Genomic DNA, 26,473 nt, shown 5'->3' with positions numbered 1-26,473 from the left:
AGTTGTTTGCAAGAGCAGTGGGCAGGGGAAGGGGGAGGGGAGAACTGGGGGGGGGGGGCGGGCAGACCACGGGACACTTCATGCTCCTTACTGAGAAGCTCGCGGGCGGATGACAGGGCTTCGTTCTTACTCTGAATGATCACCGGGGCAACTGTGTGGAAGACGGACCGAATGGGTGTAAGATGAGCAACAAAGAGGTCAATTAGCGAAGCGTTATGAAGAAGGTAAAAGTTTTTAATTCTCAGCCTCGGCACAGATGGAGGGAAGCTGTAGTGAAAATCACTTTTTTTTTTTTTGCTCAGAAACCCATACCTTATTTATTCTAGAAATAGCATCTTTCCTTTGGACAATTGTGCTAACTCCCACACCAGCCACGTGGTTCCCGGGAGCTACCGCCATGTTCTTATGTGGCATGCAAAATCATTTATTCAAGGGCCCCTGGGTGGCCCAGCCAGTTGAGTACCTGACTCTTGATTTTGGCTCAGGTCCTGACCTCATGGTCACGGGATCAAGTCCCGCATTGGGCTCCACACAGAGCATGGAGCCTGCTTGAAATTCTCTTTCTCTTTCTCTCTTTCTCTCTCTCTTTCTCTCTCCCCCACCCCTCACGCACACTCTGTCAAATCAAATCAAATCAAATCAAGTCAAATCAAATCAAATCAAATATTCCACGTATGATTACTCAAGGAAGAAGGCAGGAAGAGCCAACGTGTGCATGGGGGACACTTAGTCCAGAATCTCTTGGCCATAGTTAACTGGCCCTAAAGTGGATGTCTTTGGGAGTTTTGGATTTGAAATTAGGGAAGCCAAACAAGTCTCTCTCAAATGACTGATGCTATAAAAATCTGGGACATGTTGAGGCCATGCTTCTAACCACAGGAACTAAAGAAGCAGGCACAGCTGGAAAGCAGTGAGAGACAGAAAGGAAGGGACCCACATGGGAACAGACACAGGAGATGGGGAAATCAGGAGAGGCGACTACCATCTGAACCCCAGCCACCTCCTGTCCTTGTAAAGGATGCCCCAAAGTCATTCGTATAACTTTATCTTGCGCTGCCTCCGGTTTGAGTTCCAGTCACTTTCAGCAGACAGACTCCCAGCTACTATTGGAAGAAAATAAATGTGAGAGATGTTAAAGGAAGAAGTCATCGGGCTGGGTCGCCCTGGAATACAGGACTGAAGGTAGCGTGTGAATTTCAACAGCCTGTGGGAAAAGGCACCGAAGGTGAAAACATCCAGAATTCCAATAAATTTGAAAGCGGGAATGAGCTCTCCCAAGTCCCAGACCGATATTATAACAGGGTGGAGACCTTCCCGTTTTATACCACAAACGTACAAATTAGTGGTGTGTGAGCAATGCAGTACTAACTGAATTCCAACTCGTTCTGATACTCCATTCTTTTCATGTTTAAGCCCTTTATCATTCAGTTCTAAAATCTGCCTCACTGGTTGTGAGGGGCGGGGGTGAGGGTGTCACAAATATACAACCTGTGTTTTTTTTCCCTCCTGGTTCTTTCATGCTCTGATTGCTTCACCCCCCAAAAAAACAAAAAAACAAAAAACTAGCCACCCGGATAACTTCACCAACAGCATAGTCACAAGGTGATTTGGGTGTTTTCAAACACAGGAGTATTTCTTCATCAACAAAAACGGGCCAGAAGATAAGCTGCAAATATCTGTGTATGTGCTGCATGGTGTCTAATAAATGACGGCTGTTGCTCACTAAAAACAAAACAAAACAAAAAATCAAATAAAACCCAGATTGAATTTGAGTCACCGAGGCACCACCTGCCATGAGCGATCTCTGGAACTGGTTTAGACCCGACCAGTATCTCGTCTCCTTTGCCGATCACCCTTGCGGGACCGGGCGTGGTGGTCCAGCACAGAGAAGCTGGGTGGACCCTGAGTCCCCAGGTCAGCAGAGATGGGAAACCCAAGGTACTCCAGGGATCGTAAACAGATTACACTGGGAAGGCTGGCAGAGAGTTCACTCTCCCAGAGGTAGGGGAGGTGGGAGAGATTGCTGAGAGTCTGCCTGGTCCAGTAGGTTTTGGAGATGGATTGATGCCAAAAGCAAGAGAGATGGGGTCTGTAGTCCATGAACCTGGTAGCCGTTCAGCTGTATCTCTAGGCATCTAGAGAGGCACACGGTTACAGTGGGGACATCTGCCTCTGAACAAAGTCCGAGAGAAGGAAAGAGGAGACAGGCAGAGAGCCTATAGAAGTTTCAACTCAGAAATGTACAGCAGCATGATTCTGAGGATTTTGTTGTTTCTTGGGAGGTTTTTCTTGTTGTTTTTGTTTTTGTTTTGTTTTGCTTTTTAACAAATGTGACTTAGGATGACAAAGTGTAATGGATTGTATTACTGTTCCAGATTAGTCACTGTCCTCCCTGAAAGGGGATTACACATCCCTGCCTGATGTGACTGCAGTGCTCTGGTAGGAGGAATATAATCCCTGACTTACTGACATCAGGCTTGGCCATGTGACTTGCTTCAGCCAATTAAACGTGGACAGAGATGTTGCCAGTTCAGAGCCAGGTAAGAGGCCACTGCCTGGTTCTCTTCTTTTTCTCTCTGCCGCAGTAATAGCACATCCTAGATAAGGACTGCTCCTCTAGATGGGCGCCCAGACCGAAGCCACACGGTGCAGGGCCACAGCTGACCTCAGCTGACATAGAGCATCTAAGAAATAAACCTCAGTGGTCTCAAGCCACTGAGTAGTGACTGGAGAGTTACCACTGCATCACGCATCAGCTGATGGACACACAAAGTGGTTATTATAAAGTGAATCTCGATTGCTCTCACCTGATACTCTACACTCATAATTTATCCTACGTCCTGCAGCCAGATTAATTTCATGCGTGCTCTGATCATGTGACTTTTAAAAAGCTTTCTTTAATTCCAGTGCAGTTGACATAATGTTTTATTAGTATTAAGAGTACAATATAACGACTTGGCAATCCCACACATCACTCAGCGCTCATCACAGTGAGTGCACTCTCAATCGCCTTCACCTTTCTCACCCATCCCCCCACCCACCTCCCCTCTGGTGACCATCAATTTGCTCTCTACAGTTAAGCCTGGTTCTGGGTTTGTCTCTGTTTTGTTCATTTGTTTCTTAAATGCCACATATGGTATTTGTCTTTCTCTGACTGACTTATTTCACTTAGCATTATCCTCTCTGGATTCATCCCTGTCATTGACAATGGCAAGATTTCATTCTTTTTATGGCTGAGTAATATTCCGTCATCTCTCTATATATAGATAGATACACACATATACATACCACATCTTCCTTATGCATTCATCTATCAATGGACACTTAGACTGATCTCATAATATGACCATTATAAATAATGCTGCAATAAATATAGGATGCATATATCCCTTTGAATTAATATATATTTTTTTTATTCTTTGGGTAAATATCCAGTAGTTGAATCACCGGATCATATGGTCGCTCTATTTTTCTTTCTTTGAGGAACCTCCACACTTGGTTTTCCAGAGTGGCTACACCAGTTTGCATTCCCACCAACAGTGCAAAAATGTTCCTTTTTCTCCTTGCCAACACTGTTTTGTTTTTCTATTATCAAAAGATTTTATCCATTCTGACAGGTGTGAGGTGGTATCTCATTGTGGTTTTGATTTGCATGCCTCTGATAATATTGTTTTTTAGGAGAGAGAGAGAGAGAGAGAGAGAGAGAGAGCGAGCACCCTCGGGCAGATTGGGGAAGTACAGAGGTGGAAAGAGAGGATCTTAAGCAGATTCCATGCCCAGCACACAGCCTGACATGGGACTCGATCTCATGACCACGAGATCATGACCTGAGCCGAAATCAAGAGTCAGGTGAGCCACCCAGGTGCCCCACCATGTAACTTTTTTAAATGTTTTTGTTTTTGTTTTTTGAGAGAGAGAATATGTGTGTGCAAGTGGGGGGTGGGGGCGGAGAGAGAGAGACACACAGAATCCGAAGCAGGCTCCAGGATCCGAGCTGTCAGCACAGAGCCCGACGCGGGGCTCGAACTCATGAACCATGAGATCATGACCTGAGCAGAAGTCGGACGCCTAACTGACCGAGCCATCCAGGCTCCCCCATATAATCTGTTGATACAAAAATCCTAAATGATTCTGCATAGCCGGCCGGAACGACACAGACTCCCAAGCCCTCTATGAGCTACCTGCTTTCCTAGTTTTTAATACGCAACTTCTATTTCCTGTACTCTACAATCTACGCCGAGTTTACACCTTCCCGCGGCACTTGTGATATAGTAATAAATATATTCTTGGTTTTCATCCCTAGTTCCCGACACAGATCTCCTAAATCCCCTGGAATTCGCCTAGTGACAGGATCCTCTGTTGCTCTAAGTAGGGCGACACGTGGTGGTCTCCTGGATGGCTTCTTGAAGGGGGTGAGCTGCCAGGAAGACCAAGCCTCGACTAGAAGCTTGGAACTGTCAACCCCACAGCACCCCCCACCACCCCAGTTCTCTGGGAAAGGGAGAGGAACTAGAGATTAGTTAGGAGCTGAGATGAAACCTCCATTAAAACCCCTAAATAACAAGATTCAGAGTTTTCAGGTTTGGCGAATGCATCCACGTACCAGAAGATGACACTCCAACTCCTGTGCTTGGGACATTTCCAGACCTTGCCCTGCACACCTTTTTATCTGGCTGTTCAACCGTACCCTTTATGATAAGCCAGTAAACCCAAGTAAACGTTCCCCTGGGTTTTGAAAGCCATTCTAGCAAATTACTGAACCTGAGGCAGTGTCTTGGGAGGCTATGATTTGTAGCAAAGTCAGATGGGAGTACTGGTAACCCGGGGGCCCGCTGATTATAGGGCCTGAAGTGAGGGTGGTCTTCTGGGACTGAGCCCCCACCCCTGAACCTGTGCAGTCTGGGCTGACTCTGGGCGGGCAGTCAGTGTCAAAGCTGAATTAACTTGTAGGATATCCTGTGGGTGTCCAAACAGAATTAGAGAATCACTTATCGTGGAAATCCCACACATTGGATCAGTGCTGTGACTAGAGAAACAATTTTCCCTTAACAGCCATTACTTTGTTTCTGTTCCTCAAATACCTCTTGGATCCCACGCCTTTTGAAAACCACACCCATACGTGAATACCCTCCTCGAGCCTTTCTTCCTCGGAAGACAAAAAAACTCTGAAAGAGCCAATGATGTTCATCATCATCTCTCTTTTGTTACCTACAGGGCTGACAGGTTGAAACTTCCTTTCCGTGTTATGATTTCTAGAGGGCAGGGGCCACAAGTTTAATCGCCTCTTGAACCCCACAACCTCCTCATGCAAGACTTTTCACAAATGTTCTCCGTTAATACTTGTCTAATAAATGACTTCTGAATGGGTAAGGAAAAGATGATTCCTGGGAAAAACACAGAACAGGGGGACTATGCTGCCACGGAGCTCGTGCAGCTGAAACACTCGTGGACCCGGACATAAAGGCGGAAATGTGAGGGTTGGCTGTGGTGCTGCTTCAGGGTGGATGGATGCTGAAAAGATGTCCAGCCTCAGCCATGTGTTTGGCCGCAAACATCGCCGTCCGACAGAGATAACGTCAGCTACCTATGTAGTTGAAAATGTCTTCATGCCCACATTAAAAAATAAAGAGAGGGGTGCCTGGGTGGCTCAGTCGGTTAAGTGTCCAACTTTGGCTCAGGTCATGGTCTCACGGTTCATGGGTTCGAGCCCTGTGTCGGGCTCTGTGCTGACAGCTCGGAGCCTGGAGCCTGCGTCCGATTCTGTGTCTCCCTCTCTTTCTCTGCCCCTCTCCCACGCACACTCTCTCAAAAATAAATAAATGCTAAAAATAAAATAAAATAGATAAAAACAAATGTTAGTATTTTTATTTAACCTGATATATCCCAAATATTTACCTTATGTATTTTTTTTCTCATACTAAATCTTTCATGTCTGATGTGCATTTTGTGTTTGCAACACATCTCAGTCCTGTGCAGCCACACAGCACACGCTGGAAAGTCACGTGTGGCTACACAGTTGCTAGACTGCACAGCGTCGGTTTAGAATTCCTCTCCTCAGAGGCCAACATTTAGCTTTCAAGAAATGCACAAGGTGAAGTGGTCGAGGCAACAGAAATTGATGGCAGGTCACAGACTGTGAAAACAGTTAAACCACACTTGAGACGGCAAACTGTCTCTATGGGAAGACTGCCCCCTCCCTTTTTCACGAGCAAATTTTGCAAAGTCAGGGTTTTGGTATGACTCTGTAATGGATAGAGCCTGCCATATAATGTCATTTTCGTCCGCTCGTGACTTTGCCAACAAACTTATGGAAATATAAGAGGGATCAAACAGCTTGAAGTTCCTAAGCACACCTGGTCCTGAACACACTTGAAAATTTAAAAAAAAAAAAAAAAAAAAAAAAAAAATTTAAGGTGAGTTTAATTAACATCACCAAATATCCAAATAAATCATACACTAATTTATGAGATGTTAAACATAATGATCTAGAGTTCAGAGAGAGAATAAAAAGCAAACTGAGTGGAAAAGGAGATGAGTCTATGGGGCACCTGGGTGGCTCAGTTGGTTGAGCGTCCGACCTCAGCTCAGGGCGTGATCTCGTGATCCGTGAGTTCGAGCCCCACATCGGGCTCTGTGCTGACAACTCAGAGCCTGGAGCTTGTTTCAGATTCTGTGTCTCCCTCTCTCTGACCCTCCCCCGTTCATGCTCTGTCTCTCTCTGTCTCGAAAATAAATAAAGGTTAAAAAAAAAAAATTAAAAAAAAGAAAAGGAGATGAGTCTAAAGGAAGTGATCTTGCAGATTTACATCCTCGCCCGACTTTTCCTTCCTACTGCTTCCTGCTGTCTTTGCTCCGTAAAACCCAACAAATCGAAAACCTGCTTTACACTAACCATGTGTCCTAACAGAAAGTACAGGAGACCAGAAAGCCTAGGGCTGGGGCCAAGCTCTGTCCCTGGATGGTTCTGGCCAAATCCATTCCTTAGGCTTCATCTCCTGTTTGAAGAGGAGGGTTTGAATGGTCTGAGTTCAGAAACCTCCCCCAGCCCTACAGTGTGCATTGTGGCACATGGAAGTTGTTCCATAAACACTGACAGAGAGGAGAAAACAGGAAGAGGAAGAAGAATTCACTTGTTTTTCTGTGGGCTTCACTGTAGCTCCAAAGGAAAGACACTTGTGCCAGATATGACGAAGCGCAGGAAGGGAAGTTCCCAGAACGTGCCAGACCTTCTGAGGGCCAACAGGGGGAACCAGAACCAGTTCCTGTCCGAAGGCAAAGCTCCTGTGACTGAGGACATTTTTCTGTTCTCCCACAACAGAGCGTGTGGGAGGGCATAATTAGATAGTGATTCTCTACACACGTGTGTCTTCTCTCCCTCTGTACCACCTCCTGCCAAAATCCAAAGTTTACGAGAAGGTGGCTGAACAAACGGGCGATTAACACCCCTAAAACAAAAACCTTAGACTCAAAATGAGTCCTACTGAGGGGCGCCTGAGTGGCTCAGTCGGTTGGGCGACCGACGTTGGCGCAGGTCATGATCTCATGGTGTGTGGGTTCGAGCTCCGCGTCGGGCTCTGTGCTGACAGCTCGGAGCCTGGAGCCTGCTTCGGAATTTGTGTCTCCCTCTCTCTCTACCCCTCTCCTGCTCATGCTCTGTGTGCCTCTCTCTCTCTCTCTCAATAATCAATAAATGCTAAAACAAAACAAAACAAAACAAACTAGTCCCACTGATAAGGAAAAACACTCCTACCTCAACCCTGAAAATTATGAGACAGAACCATTTTGTTTTTTGTTTTAACTAACGAGGAGGCATACAGCAAGTATCTCCATGTTTGCCTAAAAGCTTACTTTTCTTTTTAAGGGAAACAGGACACACTCCTATAAACATCGCATAAGAGCTACTGGCGAGATTAAGAGGTATGTGCTTTGGCCTACACTGAAATAAATGTCTCTCTGTCCAGGAGTACACCCTTACAAAATGTAACACTAGCCAAAGAGAAAAATCCAAATGCACAGCACAAGACAATTTATACAAATATAAATAATTTCCCTTACCGTCCTAACGTGCTATATTCACACGCTATATATATAAAAAAAAAAAAAAAAAATTTGACCTAACTTTTTAAAAGTCAACCAGAGAAATATCTTCATCTTTTCCTTGCCTTAACACTAGAAAAGATAAGTTTGTTTTAGGTTTACTTATTTATTTTGAAAGGGGCAGGGGCAGGGAGCCCAGGAGGGGCAGAGAGAGAGAATCTCAAGCAAGCTCCAAGCTGTCAGTGCAGAGCCTGATGTGAGGATCAAACTCATAAACCGTGAGATCGTGACCTGAGCTGAAACCAATAGTTGGATGCTTAACCAAATGAGCCACCCAGGCGTCCCTAGAAAAAATAACTTCTAAAAACAAAAGAAATCTAATTTGGAAAGAGCAAGTGTCTAAGTACCCTAAATGCCACCCCCACCAGCAGGGCCACACGTGAGCGTCTGGTCTCCCTTCTTTTTTTTTTTTTTTTTCGTTTATTTATTTTTGGGACAGAGAGAGACAGAGCATGAACGGGGGAGGGACAGAGAGAGAGGGAGACACAGAATCGGAAACAGGCTCCAGGCTCCGAGCCATCAGCCCAGAGCCTGACGCGGGGCTCAAACCCACGGACCGCGAGATCGTGACCTGGCTGAAGTCGGACGCTTAACCGACTGCGCCACCCAGGCGCCCCTGGTCTCCCTTCTTAATACTTACTGGTTCTTCCTCCTCTCTCCATTCACCAGAGCAGGATGAGTTCCAAGGTGCTAGCCTCGATTCTCTGTCTTCTGTTTCTCTTAATCCTCTCTTCCTTGACAACTTCATAGATACTCCTTCCTTCCACCTCCTATCTCCTCTACATAAGAATCTACCTGACCTTTCTAGGGCAGAGACTGCAAACCTTGGACACCTTGCAAGGCATTGATAAGCAGATGCTTTGCCATCATTCCCAATTTAACCCACTCTAAAACCGAACCTATCAACTTGTCCTGGCACCAAACAGCCCTTTCTTCTTGTGTCCCTGCTGGATTTTCAGTCGTTTGGTTTCAAATTCCATAGTCCTCTCTGCCTCTGTTATATTGTCTTCTATATGCTTTCAGCATCCAAGTCCTGGATGCTCTATTTCTTTTTTTTTTTTTTTTGTGAGGCAATTAATATTTTATTTATTTTTTGACATGCAAATTATTTTAATTTTTTTTCAAAATATGAAATTTATTGTCAAATTGGTTTCCATACAACACCCAGTGCTCATCCCAAAAGGTGCCCTCCTCACTACCCATCACCCACCCTCCCCTCCCTCCCACCCCCCATCAACCCTCAGTTTGTTCTCAGTTTTTAAGAGTCTCTTATGCTTTGGCTCTCTCCCACTCTTTTTTTTTTTTTTTTCCTTCCCCTCCTCCATGGGTTTCTGTTAAGTTTCTCAAGATCCACATAAGAGTGAAAACATATGGTATCTTTCTCTGTATGGCTTATTTCACTTAGCATCACACTCTCCAGTTCCATCCACGTTGCTACAAAGGGCCATATTTCATTCTTTCTCATTGCCACGTAGTACTCCATTGTGTATATAAACCACAATTTCTTTATCCATTCATCAGTTGATGGACATTTAGGCTCTTTCCACAATTTGGCTATTGTTGAGAGTGCTGCTAGAAACATTGTGGTACAAGTGCCCCTATCTGGATGCTCTATTTCTACAACGTCTTGATAATTTTCCCCTTCCTCTTCTCCAGTGTCCTGGCACTGCTTCAGGGCAGACCCTTATCACCTCTTTTCTCGCACATTTTATTGAATATCAAAATACCACCTCCAGCCCCTCCCCAACTCACCAAACCCAATTTATTCTATGCTCTGCTTTGACATTAATCTACTGAAACAGAGCCTCAACTATGCCCCTGCTTTGTTCAAAATAGGCAGCAGAGAGACACGGAAGGCACAAGTGCCAACCCTGGCATCAAGGCCTTCCAGGATGTCACCCAAGACTCCTCCCCTTCATGTACTGTTGGTCCGACTCTGTGCCTTATCATTATGTGAACACAGCTGATACTCTTTGCTCTATCTCTTGGCAAATCCATCTACAATCAAATGACTATATATATGTGGGGTTTTAATAAAAGGTCTTGTGCATTTTTCATTAAGTATATACCTAAGTATGTAATGTTTTTAACACTTATAAATTACTGGATTTGTTAAATTTTTCCTAATTGCTCATTGCTAGAATAGAAAAATACAATTTGTATTTTGACCTTTTTCCTGCCACCTTGCCATTTGTAAGTCCTAGCAGGTTGTTTGGAGGTTTCTTAATGTTTTCCAAGTAGGCGAACATAATGGCTACAAATAAAGATGCTTTTTGGGAATGGAAGCTGGTGCAGCCACTCTGGAAAACAGTATGGAGGTTCCTCAAAAAACTAAAAATAGAACTACCCTATGACCCAGCAATTGCCCTACTAGGCATTTATCCATGGGATACAGCTGTGCTGTTTCAAAGGGACACATGAACTCCCATGTTTATAGCAACACTATCAACAATAGCCAAAGTATGGAAAGAGCCCAAATGTCCATCGATGGATGAACAGATAAAGAAAATGTAGTATATATACAAAATGGAGTATTACTCAGCAGTCAAAAAGAATGAAATCTTGCCATTTGCAACTACGTGGATGGAACTGGACTGGAGGGTATTATGCTAAGTGAAATTAGTCAGAGAAAGACAAAAATCGTATGACTTCATACATATGAGGCCTTTAAGAGACAAAACAGATGAACATAAGGGAAGGGAAACAAAAATAATATTAAAACACACAAAATATATATATACATAAACAGGGAAGGGGACAAAACAGAAGAGACTCATAAATAAGGAGAACAAACTGAGGGTTACTGGAGGAGGTGGGGGGGGATGGGCTAAATGGGTAAGGGGCAGTAAGGAATCTACTCCTGAAATCATTGTTGCACCATATGCTAATTTGGATGTAAATTTTTAAAAATAAAAAATAAAATTTTAAAAAAATAAAGAAAAAAAAATAAAGATGCTTTTGCTTCCTCCTTTCCAATCTAAGTATCTTTTATTTCTTTTCTTGCCTTATTACACTGGCGAGGAACTCCAGTCATTGCTAAATGGAAGGGGCTAAAGCAATATCCTTGCCTTATTGCCTATCTTAGGTGGAAAGTGGTGAATCTTTCACCACTAAGTATGATGACAGCTTTATATTTTCAATGGATGCTGTTTACCACATTAAGGAGGATTCTGTGTCCCTCTAGCCTGCTTCAAGTTTGTAAATAAATGTTGAATTTTGTCAAATGCTCTTTTTCTGCATCTACTGAGATGATCGTATGGTTTTTCTTTTTTATTCTGTTGATGTGGTGATTACATTTATTTTTTCATAATAATGGGCTATTTAAAATAATTTTTTTAAGTTTACTTATTTCTAAAGACAGAGTGCAAGTGGGGGAGAGGCGGGGCGGGGGGGAGAGGGAGAGAGAAAGAGAAAGAGAGAGAGAGAATCCCAAGCAAGCTCTGCACTGTCAGTGCAGGGCCTGATGCAGGGCTTGAACCCATGAACTGTGAGATCATGACTTGAGCTGAAATCTGACACCCAACCTACTGAGCCACTCATGGCTCCCTACACTATTTTTTAAAGCAATTTTAGGTGTACAGAAAAACTGAGCAGATGGTGCAGAGTTCCCATATACTCTCTCTGCTTGGGTAAACCCCCAATGGTTTTACCTATTAATAACTGGGTTAGTGTGTTATACTTATCATAGTTGATGAACCAATATTGATACAGTATTAATAAGTAACCTCCATAGTTTACATTTGGATTCTCTCTTTTGAGCTATACAGTTCTATGAGTTTTGATAAATGCATAAATGTCATATACCCACCATTATAGTATTATAAAAAATTATTTCACTGCCCTAAAGTCCTGTGCCTCACCTATTCATCCCTTCTCTCCTCCTGCTCCACTTGACAATCACGGATTTTTTTTTTTTTCCTCTTTGAAGGCAACCAAGTTTTCAGTGAATTTTAATTTGGATTTTAAGTGAATCTGGCATATTACAAGAACTGAGTTAAAGATACCTACTATTAATAGTAACAATGGAAATAGCATTCTAAGAGTATAAAGAATACGAGACCTTTCCTGTATAACGCTGGGTAGGAATAGTGCTAACTCAACCAAATATTCAAAATGATAGCCTCTGCCTTCTCCTAATCAGCACTCCTACCTCCAAACATTTCTTAGTAAAATGCACAAAATTCTTACACATAATAGAAGCAGTGCATTGTTGCAGGTGGGTGATTATCATTATTCACCATCATCACATCATTAGATGAAGTTTCAACAACTGCCCAGACAACACACAGAAAAAAAAAAAAAAAAATCCTTAAAACACAAATTAATGACAAGAGAATCCATGCTGCTGGTGAGCTTTGCAAGATCTAATGCACACTTTGAGGTCAAGTCAGAAAGAAGCAACAAGATGACAGAGTGGCCAGGCATTTGGATCTTCTTGAGAATGGAATCAGGGCAGACAGTTCTCTGTCTTAGCCTCTAGCAAAATGGCTCTGTCCATCACTTGCACCTTTTTTCTCCTAAACTAGTGGATGTCGTTCTGCTCCAATAGATCTTCCTTCCTTCCTTCCTTCCTTCCTTCCTTCCTTCCTTCCTTCCTTCCTTCCTTCCTTCCTTCCTTCCTTCCTTCCTTTTCCTCATTCATTTAACAGTCACTCTGGAGCTGCCATGAGCTATGGGTACTGTCTCAGGTACACCACACATTTTTAATGTCTGTAGTTTTGCCTTTTCCAGAATGTCATGTAGTTGGAATCGTACAGTATGTAGCCTTTTCAGATTGGCTTCTTTCACTTAGCACTATGCATTTACGGTTCCTCCATGTTTTCCCGCGGCTTCGTAATTCATACAGTATTGCATTGTATGGACATACCACAGTTTGTTTATCCATTTACTTCCTGAAGAACATCCTGGTTGCTTCCAGTTGTTGGCAATTATAAATGAAGTTGCTGTAAACATTCATGTGTAGTATTTGTATGGATAGAAGTTTTCAGCTAATTTTAGTAAATCCCTAGAAGCAGGATTACACAGCTACATGATAAGAATATGTTTAGCACTGTGATAAACTTCCACATGGTCTTCCAAAGTGGCTATACCACTTTTCATTCTCGCCAGCAATGGATGACAATTCCTAGGGCTCTCTTCCTTATCAGCTTTGGGATTGTCAAATCTCTGGATTTTAGTCATTCTTATAGGTATGCAGTGGCATCTCGTTGTTTTAATGTTCAATTCCCTAATGACATATGATGTGAAGCATTTTTCATGTCCGTGTTTGCCATCTGTGTATCTTTTTTGGTGAGATGTCTGTTCAGGTCTTTTGCCCTTCTTTTAATTGGGTAGTTCATTTTCTTACTGTTGAAATTTAAGAGCTTTACACACACACACACACACACACATATTTTTTAGGTGGGGGTAAGAGTCCTTTAGCAGATGTGTTTTGCAAATATTTCCTCCCGGTCTATGGCTTTCTTTTCATTCTCTTTAAATTTTTTTTTTTTAACGTTTATTTATTTTTTTTTTTTTAAATTTTTTTTTTTTTTTCAACGTTTATTTATTTTTGGGACAGAGAGAGACAGAGCATGAACGGGGGAGGGGCAGAGAGAGAGGGAGACACAGAATCGGAAACAGGCTCCAGGCTCTGAGCCATCAGCCCAGAGCCCGACGCGGGGCTCGAACTCACGGACCGCGAGATCGTGACCTGGCTGAAGTCGGACGCTTAACCGACTGCGCCACCCAGGCGCCCCAACGTTTATTTATTTTTGAGACAGAGAGAGACAGAGCATGAACGGGGGAAGGTAGGAGAGAGGGAGACACAGAATCTGAAACAGGCTCCAGGCTCTGAGCTGTCAGCACAGAGCCCAACGCGGGGCTTGAACTCACTGACCATGAGATCATGACCTGAGCCGAAGTCGGCCACCCAACCAACTGAGCCACCCAGGCGCCCCTCTTCATTCTCTTTAGAGTGCTGTTACAGCAGTGTGTACTTTTAACGAAGTCCCACTAATCAATTTTATTTTCGCAGGTCACACTTTAGGTGCTGAACCTAAATGGTCATCAGCAACCCCAAGATCTCTTAGATTTCTCGTATGTTATCTTCTAGAAGCTTTATAATTTTGCATTTTATATTTAGGTCTATGATCCATTTTGAATTAATTCTTACGAAGGGTATAAAGTCTATATATAAATTCATTTCTGTGTATGCTGATGTGCAGTTGTCCCAGCACCTCTTTCGTATTTCATTTTGGTATTTTCTACTAACCTATCTTCTAGTGATTTAACTCTCTCTTCAGCTGGATATTGTCTGCAGCTAAACCCTAAGTTCTTAATTTTAGTTTTGGGTTTGTCAGGGTGAACATTTCTATTGGATTATTTTCCAAATCTGTTTTGTCACTTTTTATGGTTTCTAACCCTCTCCAACATTTTAAAATCTTATCTTTTATCTCTTTAAATATAATAAGCATAGTTATTTCAAAGTTCATGCTTAACAATTTGAACATCTGAAGCATTTGTGGGTCTATTTCTACATTTTATTGTTTCTGCTATTTCCTATTCATGTTACCTTATCTGTAATGCACCTCTTTCTTTGTCTTTGATTGTGTGCAGACACTGTATTTTTAAAATGGTCTGTGGAATCTTCAGAGATTTGGGATTACATCTGCTTCTTCTGGGTGCCTATAAGAACCTCCATTCTAGGATCGCTTTGATGCATTTTTAGTGCTTGAGATTTCCTGGATCACACAAAGAACTCATAACCACACAGGAATCCATGTGAAGACTGTTTATTTCTATTTCATCTTTATACTCCAGCCAAGGCTGGGTCTCAATCCATTCTGCCAAGCCAAAGTATAAAGAGTTTACCAAGGACTCCACCTCTGGAAAACTCTGAGCTCTAACATTTTTGTCCTCCTCAGCTCCCCAGACCCCATGAGGCTGTCAGAAACACTACTTTGCCTTTAAACTGCTCTGTCTGAATGGGATACACCCAAACACCAGGTTCACTCCTCTACATTTCCACCTTCTCTTCAATCTTGGTTTGGTAATTCTTCACTAACTTGGTATTTCTCCAGTGCCTTCAAGCACAGGTTTTTAATATTAGGTCCAGTCCTAGCTATCCTCAGATCTGCTGAAGTCAGAATGGGACCCTTCATCCTATGACTTCCACAAATATTTTGCCTCTTGTGGCCTTTAGCACAATTGACTTTATATTAAATTGTGCATGTTACCCCACCCCCATTAGAATGCGAGGATCAGGTCTCATTCATGCAGTATTGTATCCCCTGCCCCGAACAATTATTTGCTAAATTGAACCAACCAGTCTTTTAAGATTTTGCTAATTTAGCATGTCTGAATTTCACTGTTTTAAATCCATAAAATTTCATGTTTATATAATCATCATTAAAAACACCATTCCCTTTCCAATTTGCTTTCAATATTTCAGTTTCTGCAAGAAAAGACCTTATTTATTTTAATGTCTTTTTAAAAAATATGACTCTATTGTGTCACTTATTTGATTTTAAGGTGATCTTTATAATTCTCAGGTGTGTCTTACGGTATGCATCTATAGATTTCAATGTGGTGACTTAATATTGATTTTATTTTGAAAATTTCATGATACTTCGTAGGAACTATCAACAGAAAACCTAGGAAAACCAGTAAGCTCTATATACTGAATAGAAAGTAACCTAGAAAATTCTTAGGTATAAAGAAATTAGTGATTTTTTTTTTATGTGTTTTTGTGCCTCTTTTTAATTTCACTGCGAACGTGTAGAATTGCTCAGGATTTCATTGCCTTTTTCTGTGGGGAAAGAATTAAACATATCACAAGGATGGCAGTCTGTTCTGAAACCTCTAGGACCAAGAGCGAGAGAAGGAAGAGCTGCTTAAGGTCACTCACATCTTTCTGAGTAGTAGAGACACTTTTTTGACTGCAACTTTTAGGGACCATGTCTACATCATTAACTGCTCAGGGAGAACCTTCTAATTCCCCAGATTTGGCCAGATGCCAGTGCTTACATTCCTATAACATCATATATTTCCTCTTTCTTAAAAGATCTCATATTATTTGTTGGATATGTACCTTTGCTGGAGTTGAAACTCCTAAGTGCCAAGGATAATTCCTATATCTCCTTCAATAAACATAAAGGGTAACATTTAGCATTTTGCTGAGTTTCCATTACTCTAAAAGCTAAGTTAGACTTTCCTTCATAGTCCTAGATGCAAGTAAGCCAAATCTATTCTGAATTCCCTACCCTCTCCAGCATGTCTTAGATTCTGACCAGACATTGTGTGTTGGGTGTGTAGCCTGTCTTGACTCCTTCTCAGGAACCAAAGCTATATAACCAGCCTTACTGGTAAGGGACTGGTTGAATTTCTCCCTCCTTTTGGCACTAAGTGTCCCTTGATACCCAATAAAATACTCACCAGTAACAAAATCAGTCTTCAGTTATTCAGGAGTTGATCATTCAGATCCCCTCCTTCTCATATTCTTTTTCCCCACCTACTCTCTAACCCGTAGGTTGCTCACTGGTAAACATACCACTGAAGGCTGGCCGGAGCAAGGAGAACGATTCCAGCCAGTGGACTTTGTGAGGCCCAAGAAACTCCAATGAGAAGCCAGAGTTTGTGGATGGCTTAACGCTACCTGAAAGTCTGGAGAATTTTCCTGATGCTATCAACTACTCTTGGTAGGGCATAGAAAAGATCATCTGTCCCTGTCAGCAATCATTCTAGGCTGTTACCAGTTTTGTCCTTCCATTCTCTAGGTGGTGATTCTCTATGGTCCCAGCTTCTCCGCTTACTCAATGTGTGAGTTAAGACACAGTTTCATCTCTCTGAGCCTCATTTCATCACTGATAAAATAGAAACAATAAGCTGACGGGTTTGCTCTGAGGACCAGAGCATTAATTCCAAGAAAAAAACAATGTATGAAAGTGCTTTGTAAACGCGGACGGCATTCCAATTTTATACCATTACCGACATTAATTGTTTTCTCATGGTTTAAGTTTTAATGAGAACGCTGATTTTTCTTCTCAATGGGAGAGGTATTCCACATGGGTTACTGTGATGGATGAAGTCCTGGATACGTGCACACTTAATATGAGTGTCAAATTCCATTTCAGTGCTTACCTTGGGAGGTTTCCTTAATGATGGAAACAAAAAATTTCAGCAGCAGAAGTAGAAAGGGTTGTCAACACAGCAGCCACATCAGAGGGAAGCAATGAAAAAGAAAAAACATAACGGAAACTCAGCATCTTGGTAACATGGTCTGAAGGATACTCTACAAAGATCAGAAGCCAAATTCACTTTGCTGCCTGAAGTGATAAACTATTATATTTGCTCAAAAATATATTACAGGCATAATGGGTTTCTTTCCTGGTTTACAGAGAATGGATTCAGTCACTCAGAGGTATTCTTAATGATTCTAAAAAAGGCCAACAGAAAAGCATCCAGATAAAGAAAGCATGTACAATCATATTGTACCTGGTCAAACACTTTTAAATTAATTTCCACATTTAAATTTTCTTAAATTGGTGTTACAATATATGTGTATTTCCTTTGATAAATATTCTAATTCACATGGGATTTTTTTCCCCATTTGAAAGCCACAGTTCTCAACAATTTTCATGTATTTCATCACTGAAGAGAAACTGAAGAGCTAGTCTCCTCCCATAACCAGCCACACAAGCACATTTTTACATGTTAATATCCCCCCAAATGACTGGAATTGCCACCTGGAGAAAATTCCGAAAAGCAAACCGTTTTCAAAGTAACAAACCAGTGGGCTGACTTGCCTTGTAAACGTTTTCCATGTATATGAAATTAAAAAGCTGAACTATGATTTTTATAAAATGTGAGCCTCTGACAGTTCTTAGCCTTCCTGACGTGGGTGTTTTTAGTCAGCCTCGAGTATCATCAATACATAAACTGTAAAATTATCGTTAAATAGAAATGGGGGAGTTTTCCCCGTGGCTTTATTCCTTCTTCACAAGGAATAAGACCTGAAGGATAAGAAAATGGATTTTCCAGGGCACAGGGCATGGAAATCAAAAGGTACAGGCAAAAATAGCACGGTGACCTTTCTCCAGCATTGGGCGCAGCACTCCTCACAGAGCTCTGAGGGCCCCAAATAAAACCCGGAGCTCAGCGGCAAGGAAAGAATGTCCATGCATTCCAAAATCAGGTGGACAATCCAAAGTTTTAAACAGAGGGAAAGAAAACCATGACATTCCATAAAGATGAAGCTTTATCATCTTCTTGAAATTGTATGACTGAGCTTAAAGGATCCTTTACGTCATTACTTCAGACAGGCACAATGGGAATGTGATTTTTTATCGTCAGGTTTTAGAGGGGACCCTATCTAGAAAAACTGGTATTTCTGGCTGCCATCAAGTAAGCGTCAACATTCTATCTACCCTTTCAAGCAGGATAAACATTTATGGATGTTATACTAAAAATGCACGAGTGCTTTTAATCTAAGAAAGCCATGGATCTTTGCTTTGTGCATAAACTTAAAGGTTTCTGCCAAGAAAATTTCCTTAAGTGGAACACTGTTATGGAAGGCATCTGTTCTGAGCAGGTAGAATAATGAAAACAGTATGCACAGTACTTTTGACTAAACCTTCTCTAATTTTGCTTGCCTTACTTTTTAAAAGCCACTAAATTTTTTTTTTAATGTTTTTATTTATTTTTGAGACAGAGAGAGACAGAGCATGAACAGGGGAGGGGCAGAGAGAGAGGCAGACACAGAATCCGAAGCAGGCTCCAGGCTCTGTTTCACAGAGCCTGATGCAGGGCTCGAACTCACGGACTGTGAGATCATGACCTGAGCTGAAGTCAGATGCTCAATCAACTGAGACACCCAGGCATCCCTAAAAGCCATTTAAACCACTGCTTTACTTAACAAAGGACAGACGAGTCACTTGGGTTATAATAAGGCAATCATATGAAACAGCATGGACCAAGTTAATAAAACAAACATTTTATGTGAAGGCTGTGATGAGTCAAGCAATCTAATAGAGGTCGAATGTGCTAACAGGAATCCCAGGGGTCTCTCCAGAGTTTTTGTGTGCTTCTTTCATGCTACAACTGTATGACAATCATCACCAGCAGCGAAAGTACCAGTGCTGTTTCGTAGTCAGTAGTATATTCACCCCCTGAGCTGTCTAACAATAAAGCTATCCTATCTTCATTGACATGCCAATATGGTTTGCCTTATTCTTATTAGGAAACCAATCCTGTTTCAGCATTATAAGTATTGAAAAAAATATATATCCCTTTCCCTTACAAAGACAGCACATCATATAGGAATGACAACATGATTCTGCCACCTTTCTCTGTTCTCTGGGATCACTTAAGAATAAATGGAGACTGGGGAGCATGGGAAAAAGGGAGGTCACTACATGGACCTGCTGCTACCCAAATTTACTCATCGTTTAATTTAGAATAAAGATCCTTGGGGCGCCTGGGTGGCGCAGTCGGTTAAGCGTCCGACTTCAGCCAGGTCACGATCTCGCGGTCCGTGAGTTCGAGCCCCGCGTCAGGCTCTGGGCTGATGGCTCAGAGCCTGGAGCCTGTTTCCAATTCTGTGTCTCCCTCTCTCTCTGCCCCTCCCCCGTTCATGCTCTGTCTCTCTCTGTCCCCAAAATAAATAAATGTTGAAAAAAAAAAAAAAAAAGAATAAAGATCCTTACCAAAGAAGGAAAAGTAAGTCACTTAGTGTACCGAAACTGTACTTCGTTGATCGGTAAACCTTTCTTGAGATGTGAATTAAGAGATGAGCAACTAAGTGATCCTAATTCAGAGCCAACATTTACTACCCCAATCCCCAGAGGCCACATGACATTCTCTGGTAGTCGTGAAGAAAAATTTTTCCATTATGAGTAATACTTGTACTGCAACCAAATATAGTATGTTATCCTTTGGAAAAAACCAATAGGATATTACAACGTAAAGATACAAGTTTTTGCACAAATGTATGAGAAAGGATGAATAACGTAAACCATCTATCAGAAACATAATCAATATTATCTTTTTTAAATTAGGTCTTTGTTGATTGTATCGAAAAGTCTTATCAACAGTTTCATCTAACTCTCAGTAACATCCAGCTTATCGCGGATACCAGCATGGCTCAGAAAGAGGCAACATCCTCAGCCAAGCAAACATTCAATCAACTACAAGAACACCTCTTCAAACAGACCTCACTGACCTACAGACACAGGCTTGGTTGCTGACTCGTCAGAAAATGGAGCATTCCATCGACACTTCGGTAAAAGTATGTGTGTTCCTGACCACTCTCACTGCCCAACTTGTCATTCATTTTTAAAAAGTCCTTGTTTTGGGGCGCCTGGGTGGCTCAGTCGGTTAAGTGGCCGACTTCGGCTCAGGTCATGATGTCGCGGTCCGTGAGTTCGAGCCCCGCGTCGGGCTCTGTGCTGACAGCTCAGAGCCTGGAGCCTGTTTCAGATTCTGTGTCTCCCTCTCTCTGACCCTCCCCGTTCATGTTCATCTCTGTCTCAAAAATAAACGTTAAAAAAATAATAATAAAAAAATAATAAAAAGTCCTTGTTTTTAGTCATGTGATCCTCCGTAAGTTATCATGAGACTTTTTGTGTGTGTATTCCAAAGAAATAAACTGAACACAATTTGACATTTTGGAAGCCAGTAAGGTTGTGTTTCTAGATCCCAGGATTTGGAGAGAAAATAAGGAGGTGCATGCCGGGCTGGCACTTAATATACCCCCAATAAATGCTGGCCATTATGTTGACTGCCTCTGTGTGCCAGGTTACCTAAGGATCATATGCAAAACTTAAAGACTGAAATAAAATAGAATGAGGGGGTTGGACTAGAATGTTTCCAATCCCTTCCTACGCAGGAACTGTTTCACAGTAATGAAACCCTGGTGGGAATTATTTGAGCCATTTCATAATTTTGTACGGTCCATGAAGAAGAAAGGGTTTTCTAAATCAAATGTACTATTTTCAATTAGTGAATCATATCAAATTTTTCCCTAACATTTATTATATGTTAAAATAAATGAACTTGATGGGTACTGAGGAGGGCACCTTTTGGGATGAGCACTGGGTGTTGTATGGAAACCAATTTGACAATAAATTTCATATACTGAAGAAAAAATAAATAAATAAATAAATAAATAAATAAATAAATAAATAAATTGACTTCTCCCCATTTTCCAAAAAAGAAAGAAAGAGAAAAAAAAGAAACGAAGGAGGTATAGCTCTACATGGATAGTAGCTCTATTTTACAGAACACCAGAGCTGCCTTTCTCTCAGGATAAGCAGGGCAGTGAATCTCTTCAAGGTCACCCACACCAGGTATCTGACAAGTCCTGTCATTTCCATGTCTTTATCCCACTTCTGTCTCCCCAATCTGCCTGATTAGATTTCCCCACTCTCCAAGACACAGCTCAAAGCTCAATTCAACTGTGTCAAATCCTCAAACGTTGTGTGAGGAGACCACCTTGGCCTTTACCACCTCTGACATTATACCCCAAGGATCTCTATGGTCAAAAAAACAGCTCAGCACTTACCAGCATACATAAAGCCCTTCAGTAATTTTGTCTATATTTGAATCTCCCTGAAAGCAGAGGTCATGCCACATGCTCCTTTCATGACCTCGGCCCTTGATCCTACATATTCATGCAGAGTGGAAGGCACTGTAAGAACTCAGAACTAATTTTTTACATTAGCGAGTTAGACATAATCCAGATGTGAAGATTTTCTTCGATTACCACCACAGTCCCAAAATGTGGGGGCAAAGACCGCTCGCGTTTAATAGTAGTGAGGACTTCAGAGATTATTAGAAAACGTAGACTCTTTTCAATGACTTATTTAAAAATAGCTATTTCTCTGCACCAGCATTTCATATAGAGAAGTTCAAATCCCATGTTAACAAGGGTCAAACCCTCAAAAGTTGCAGAGGTCAATTAAGTTCAGAAAGGCAGTTTGATAAGACTAGAGGACACACACACACACACACACACACACACACACACACACACACAGAAACAGGACTGTAAGAATAAGGTAGACCTATACTGGGCCAGCTCTTGAAATAAGGAGAGGGTACTTAATTTAACAGGTAGCCCAGACCTGGAAAGTTTAACAAACAAGTGAAACGAAGAAAGCAATGTAAGAGTCTATTACAACAATAATCCTAGATAGCTGTTGTTTTTTCCTCATACCTCATGTTGGAAGATTTATGGGAGAAGGAGTCTTCTGTCCATCACTTTTCCCTATCAACTATAGTTAGCACCTCAGAAGTTAGATGGCCAAAGGCCCTAGTGTGCAGGGGCCCTAGCACTAGTCAGCGCTTTGGCAGACAAGACGGATCCGCGTCTTGCTTCTGAAACAGGAAATTCTCTTCCATGTGTGTTTTATTGACCGAATGTCAGAAATTGCCACAACCTCTAACTGAAGATATACAGCTAAATGACATCTGACTCCTGGAGATTAGTCCAAGGATGTGTATTTTATGAAGTCCCTGATCACTTCCACTGTCACATGGAGAACAAAACACAAAGTCACCTAAATTGTCCAAATACTTTGTTAACCTTGTTTATTGAGCACCAATTCCTATGCTGCAAAGTACAGGTGCTCTCTGAGGGGTGTTTCGGGGAATGAGACACGGCCTCTGGCCTCAAGGTTAACACCTTGTGAGAGGGACAGATACATACATGAATAACTGACACTAGCAGAATGTGACTGTCACAGCACAGATGGGAACAAAGCTATATTAGGTCACCAACTATTGAACACCCACTGCGTGCTACTTTGTTGAAGTACAAAAATAAATTAGGGGCGCCTGAGTGGCTCAGTCGGTTGAGCGTCCGACTTTGGCTCAGGTCATGATCTCACGGTTCATGGGTTCGAGCCCCGCGTCGGGCTCTGTGCTGATGGCTCAGAGCCTGGAGCCTGTTTCCGATTCTGCGTCTCCCTCTCTCTGCCCCTCCCCCACTTGCACTCAGTCTCTGTCTCTCTCTCTGAAAAATAAATTTTAAAAAATTAAAAAATAAACTAGATATGTTGTCTTTTAAACAGTAAATGAAACTTATAGACACAGATTACAATACAATGTGATGTGCACAGCAACAGATTCAAAGAGGGTGAGATCGGCTGAAAAAGAGAGGAAGGTTCTCAGAAGAGAAAAACCCTGAGGATAATTTAGAAGGCTAAACAGAGTCACCCACCTGACAAGACAAAGGAATGGCATCCCCATAGGGGGAACTGCCTGTGCACAAAGAATCAGAGCACACGGCCCACTTGAAGACCAGAGATCGTAGGACAGTTGCCAACCTGAGCAATTTGGGCCACAGAAGCAGAGACGCTGGGACACAGGATGACACGGGATTGGGGTTTTGTCAAATAGGTGAGTATAAAGGTTCCGCTGCAACCAAGATTTATTGACCACAGTTTGAATTTATTTATTTTTTTCAACGTTTATTTATTTTTTTGGGGACAGAGAGAGACAGAGCATGATCGGGGGAGGGGCAGAGAGAGAGGGAGACACAGAATCGGAAACAGGCTCCAGGCTCTGAGCCATCAGCCCAGAGCCCGACGCGGGGCTCGAACTCACGGACCACGAGATCGTGACCTGGCTGAAGTCGGACGCTTAACCGACTGCGCCACCCAGGCGCCCCTATTGACCACAGTTTGAAAAGAGGTTTATAAGCTTGTGTACCAAGTTAATATATCCATGTATTTAAAACACAACAAGCACTCTATGAATGATAAGGGGGCTACATATTCATTTTGAAGAGCCTTTGAAACCTTCTTCACAAGAAGAATGTAAATGTCGGGGCACCTGGGTGGCTTGGTCGGTTAGGCGTCCGACTTCGGCTCAGGTCATGATCTCACGGTCTGTGAGTTTGAGCCCTGCGTCGGGCTCTGTGCTGACTGCTCAGAGCCTGGAGCCTGTTTCGGATTCTGTGTCTCCCTCTCTCTCTGCCCCTCCCCTGTTCATGCTCTCTGTCTCAAAAATAAACGTTAAAAAAAAAAAAAAAGAAGAATGTAAATGTCAAAAACATTAAATTCCATGACAAAGTCTGGTTTGAAAACTTTAAAAAAGAGTTAGCAGGTTGATTATCAAGCTCACAGGAAGCTACAGCAAAATTTTCTGAATGTGCAAAGAAATCAGTTCATTCAATGAGAGCAGACTTTAATTTTTTAAGTTTATTTATTTATTTTGAAAGAGAAAGAGAAAGAGAGAGAGAAAGCCGAGGAGGGGCAGAGAGACAGGGAGAGAGAGCATCCCAAGCAGGCTCCACACTGTCAGCACAGAGCCCGATGTGGGGCTCAAACTCACGAACTGCGAGATCATGACCTGAGACAAAGTCCGACGTTTAACCAACTGAGCTACCCAGGCACCCCCTTTGCAATTTCTGTAAGAAGTAAAATAGGGTCGTGGTGAAGGGTCACGATTTCGAGCCAGACAACTCTAGCTCTGCCAGCATTTGGCTACGTTGACCTTGGGCAAGTTTATTCAAGCCCTCTGAGCCTCAGTTTCTGTGTCTGTAAAATGGGGAAGCACTCCTTCAGGACCAATGAAGGATGACAGGTGATGGCAAGGCTAACATTACACACAATGGGCGCATGGTCATGGCTCAATAAATGTTAGATGCAAGTGCTGCTGGTACAACAAACAGCTCTCCTGGATGATACAAGCAAAATGTCCACATAGCTCAAAACTCAGTTTCCTCTGGGGAAAAGTTCCTGAGAGCTGAAGAATGACAGCACTCTGTGTGTGTGTGTGTGTGTGTGTATGTGTGTGTGTGTGTGTGTGTGTGTGATAGAGAATATTTATGATGTTAAAAATACGCTCTTGGGGCGCCTGGGTGGCTCAGTTGGTTAAGCATCTGACTTTGGCTCAGGTCATGATCTCTCGGTTCATGAGTTTGAGCCCCGCGTTGGGCTCTGTGCTGACAGCTCAGAGCCTGGAGCCTGCTTCGGATTCTCTCTGTCCCTCTCTCTCTGATCCTCCCCTACTCACACTCCGTCTCTCTCAAAAATAAATGTTTAGGGGCGTCTGGGTGGCACAGTCGGTTAAGTGTCCGACTTCAGCCAGGTCACGATCTCGCGGTCCGTGAGTTCGAGCCCCGCGTCGGGCTCTGGGCTGATGGCTTAGAGCCTGGAGCCTGTTTCCGATTCTGTGTCTCCCTCTCTCTCTGCCCCTCCCCCATTCATGCTCTGTCTCTCTCTGTCCCAAAAATAAATAAACGTTGAAAAAAAAAAATAAATAAATAAATGTTTAAAAAATTTTTAAATTAAAAATAATAAAAAAATATATTTTTAAAAAATACGCTCTTCAAACAGGGAGAACAGCACATTGGTAACTGTTACAGCACAACTAACAGATACATGGATGGTCATTATGTTCTTTTTAGAAGGTTCAAGATGTTCAAAATGTTTTCAATGTTCAGAAATGCATTTCCGAGAAAAAAGAATGCTCAAACATTAAACTGAATACAAAAGGTTCTGAGTCTTAGACGTGCTTGCTGTGGAGACGAGAATGACTGTGAGGGTCGACGGCAGTGAGGACCACTGGATGGTATAATCAGAGCCGGCAGATCAGGGGGAGGGGAGACTCTGGACTCTGCAAGGAGCCCCGCCCTTCTGCTGACTCCAGTAAACAGTGATCGAGAACCCTCCAGGGATGCACACTCTCCATGCTGCACTGATTTCTGCCTAGGAGGGCACTTCTAATAAAACAGGATTGTATCCACCTTCCTAATGTATAATAAAGGAAGAGAAAGAATAGAAAAAACTCCCCTTAGAGATAATTCGATAAACATGTATAAAGTTGGACACCTTCACAAGCACTAAGCTGTATTAATTTTTCTAGAAAAGAGTCAAGAGCAGGTGCGTAAGTACAAACACTGGGGCACACCTCATCGAGCTGATCGCACCTGACGTCTGTCCAAGCACTGGCGCCCTGAACGACAGGGTGAAGAAAACCCCTGACAGCTGGCAAAGTAGCCACAGGAATAATGAGGCGAGGTTTTAAGAGACTCTTCATTAAAAAATGAGCTCATATTTTAAAACGTGCCATTTCGGGGCGCCTGGGTGGCGCAGTCGGTTAAGCGTCCGACTTCAGCCAGGTCACGATCTCGCGGTCCTTGAGTTCGAGCCCCGCGGCGGGCTCTGGGCGATGGCTCAGAGCCTGGAGCCTGTTTCCAATTCTGTGTCTCCCTCTCTCTCTGCCCCTCCCCCGTTCATGCTCTCTCTCTGTCCCAAAAATAAATAAACGTTGAAAAAAAAAAAAATTTAAAACCTGCCATTTATTTTCTCCGTCTATTATGTTGAGGTTATTCACCACAACACTCACCGAAGGACCTAGAAGCACTACTTAAGGACTGGAAAAGCTGGCA

At 42.5% G+C, this 26,473-nt stretch overlaps 1 protein-coding gene across 11 annotated transcripts in view; it reads right to left on the bottom strand.

Moving 5' to 3' along the window:
• The window catches only part of KIF13A (kinesin family member 13A), a 216,539-nt gene that overhangs the window by 114,836 nt on the left and 75,230 nt on the right, over positions 1-26,473 (bottom strand). For 10 of the 11 annotated variants that reach the window (XM_045497283.1, XM_045497284.1, XM_045497285.1 and 7 more), the window contains exon 3: positions 17,218-17,230. The exons of the other annotated variant lie outside the window; for it this stretch is intronic. In XM_045497283.1, the coding sequence (XP_045353239.1) occupies positions 17,218-17,230 (13 nt within the window). The remainder of the gene's footprint in view (positions 1-17,217; positions 17,231-26,473) is intronic. 11 annotated transcript variants of the gene reach the window in all.

The sequence above is a fragment of the Leopardus geoffroyi genome, chromosome B2 (genome assembly GCF_018350155.1).
Source record: "Leopardus geoffroyi isolate Oge1 chromosome B2, O.geoffroyi_Oge1_pat1.0, whole genome shotgun sequence".
NCBI lineage: Eukaryota > Metazoa > Chordata > Mammalia > Carnivora > Felidae > Leopardus > Leopardus geoffroyi.
The sequence above is the reverse complement of the archived record's forward strand: the minus strand, read 5'-3'. Positions and strand labels throughout refer to the sequence as shown.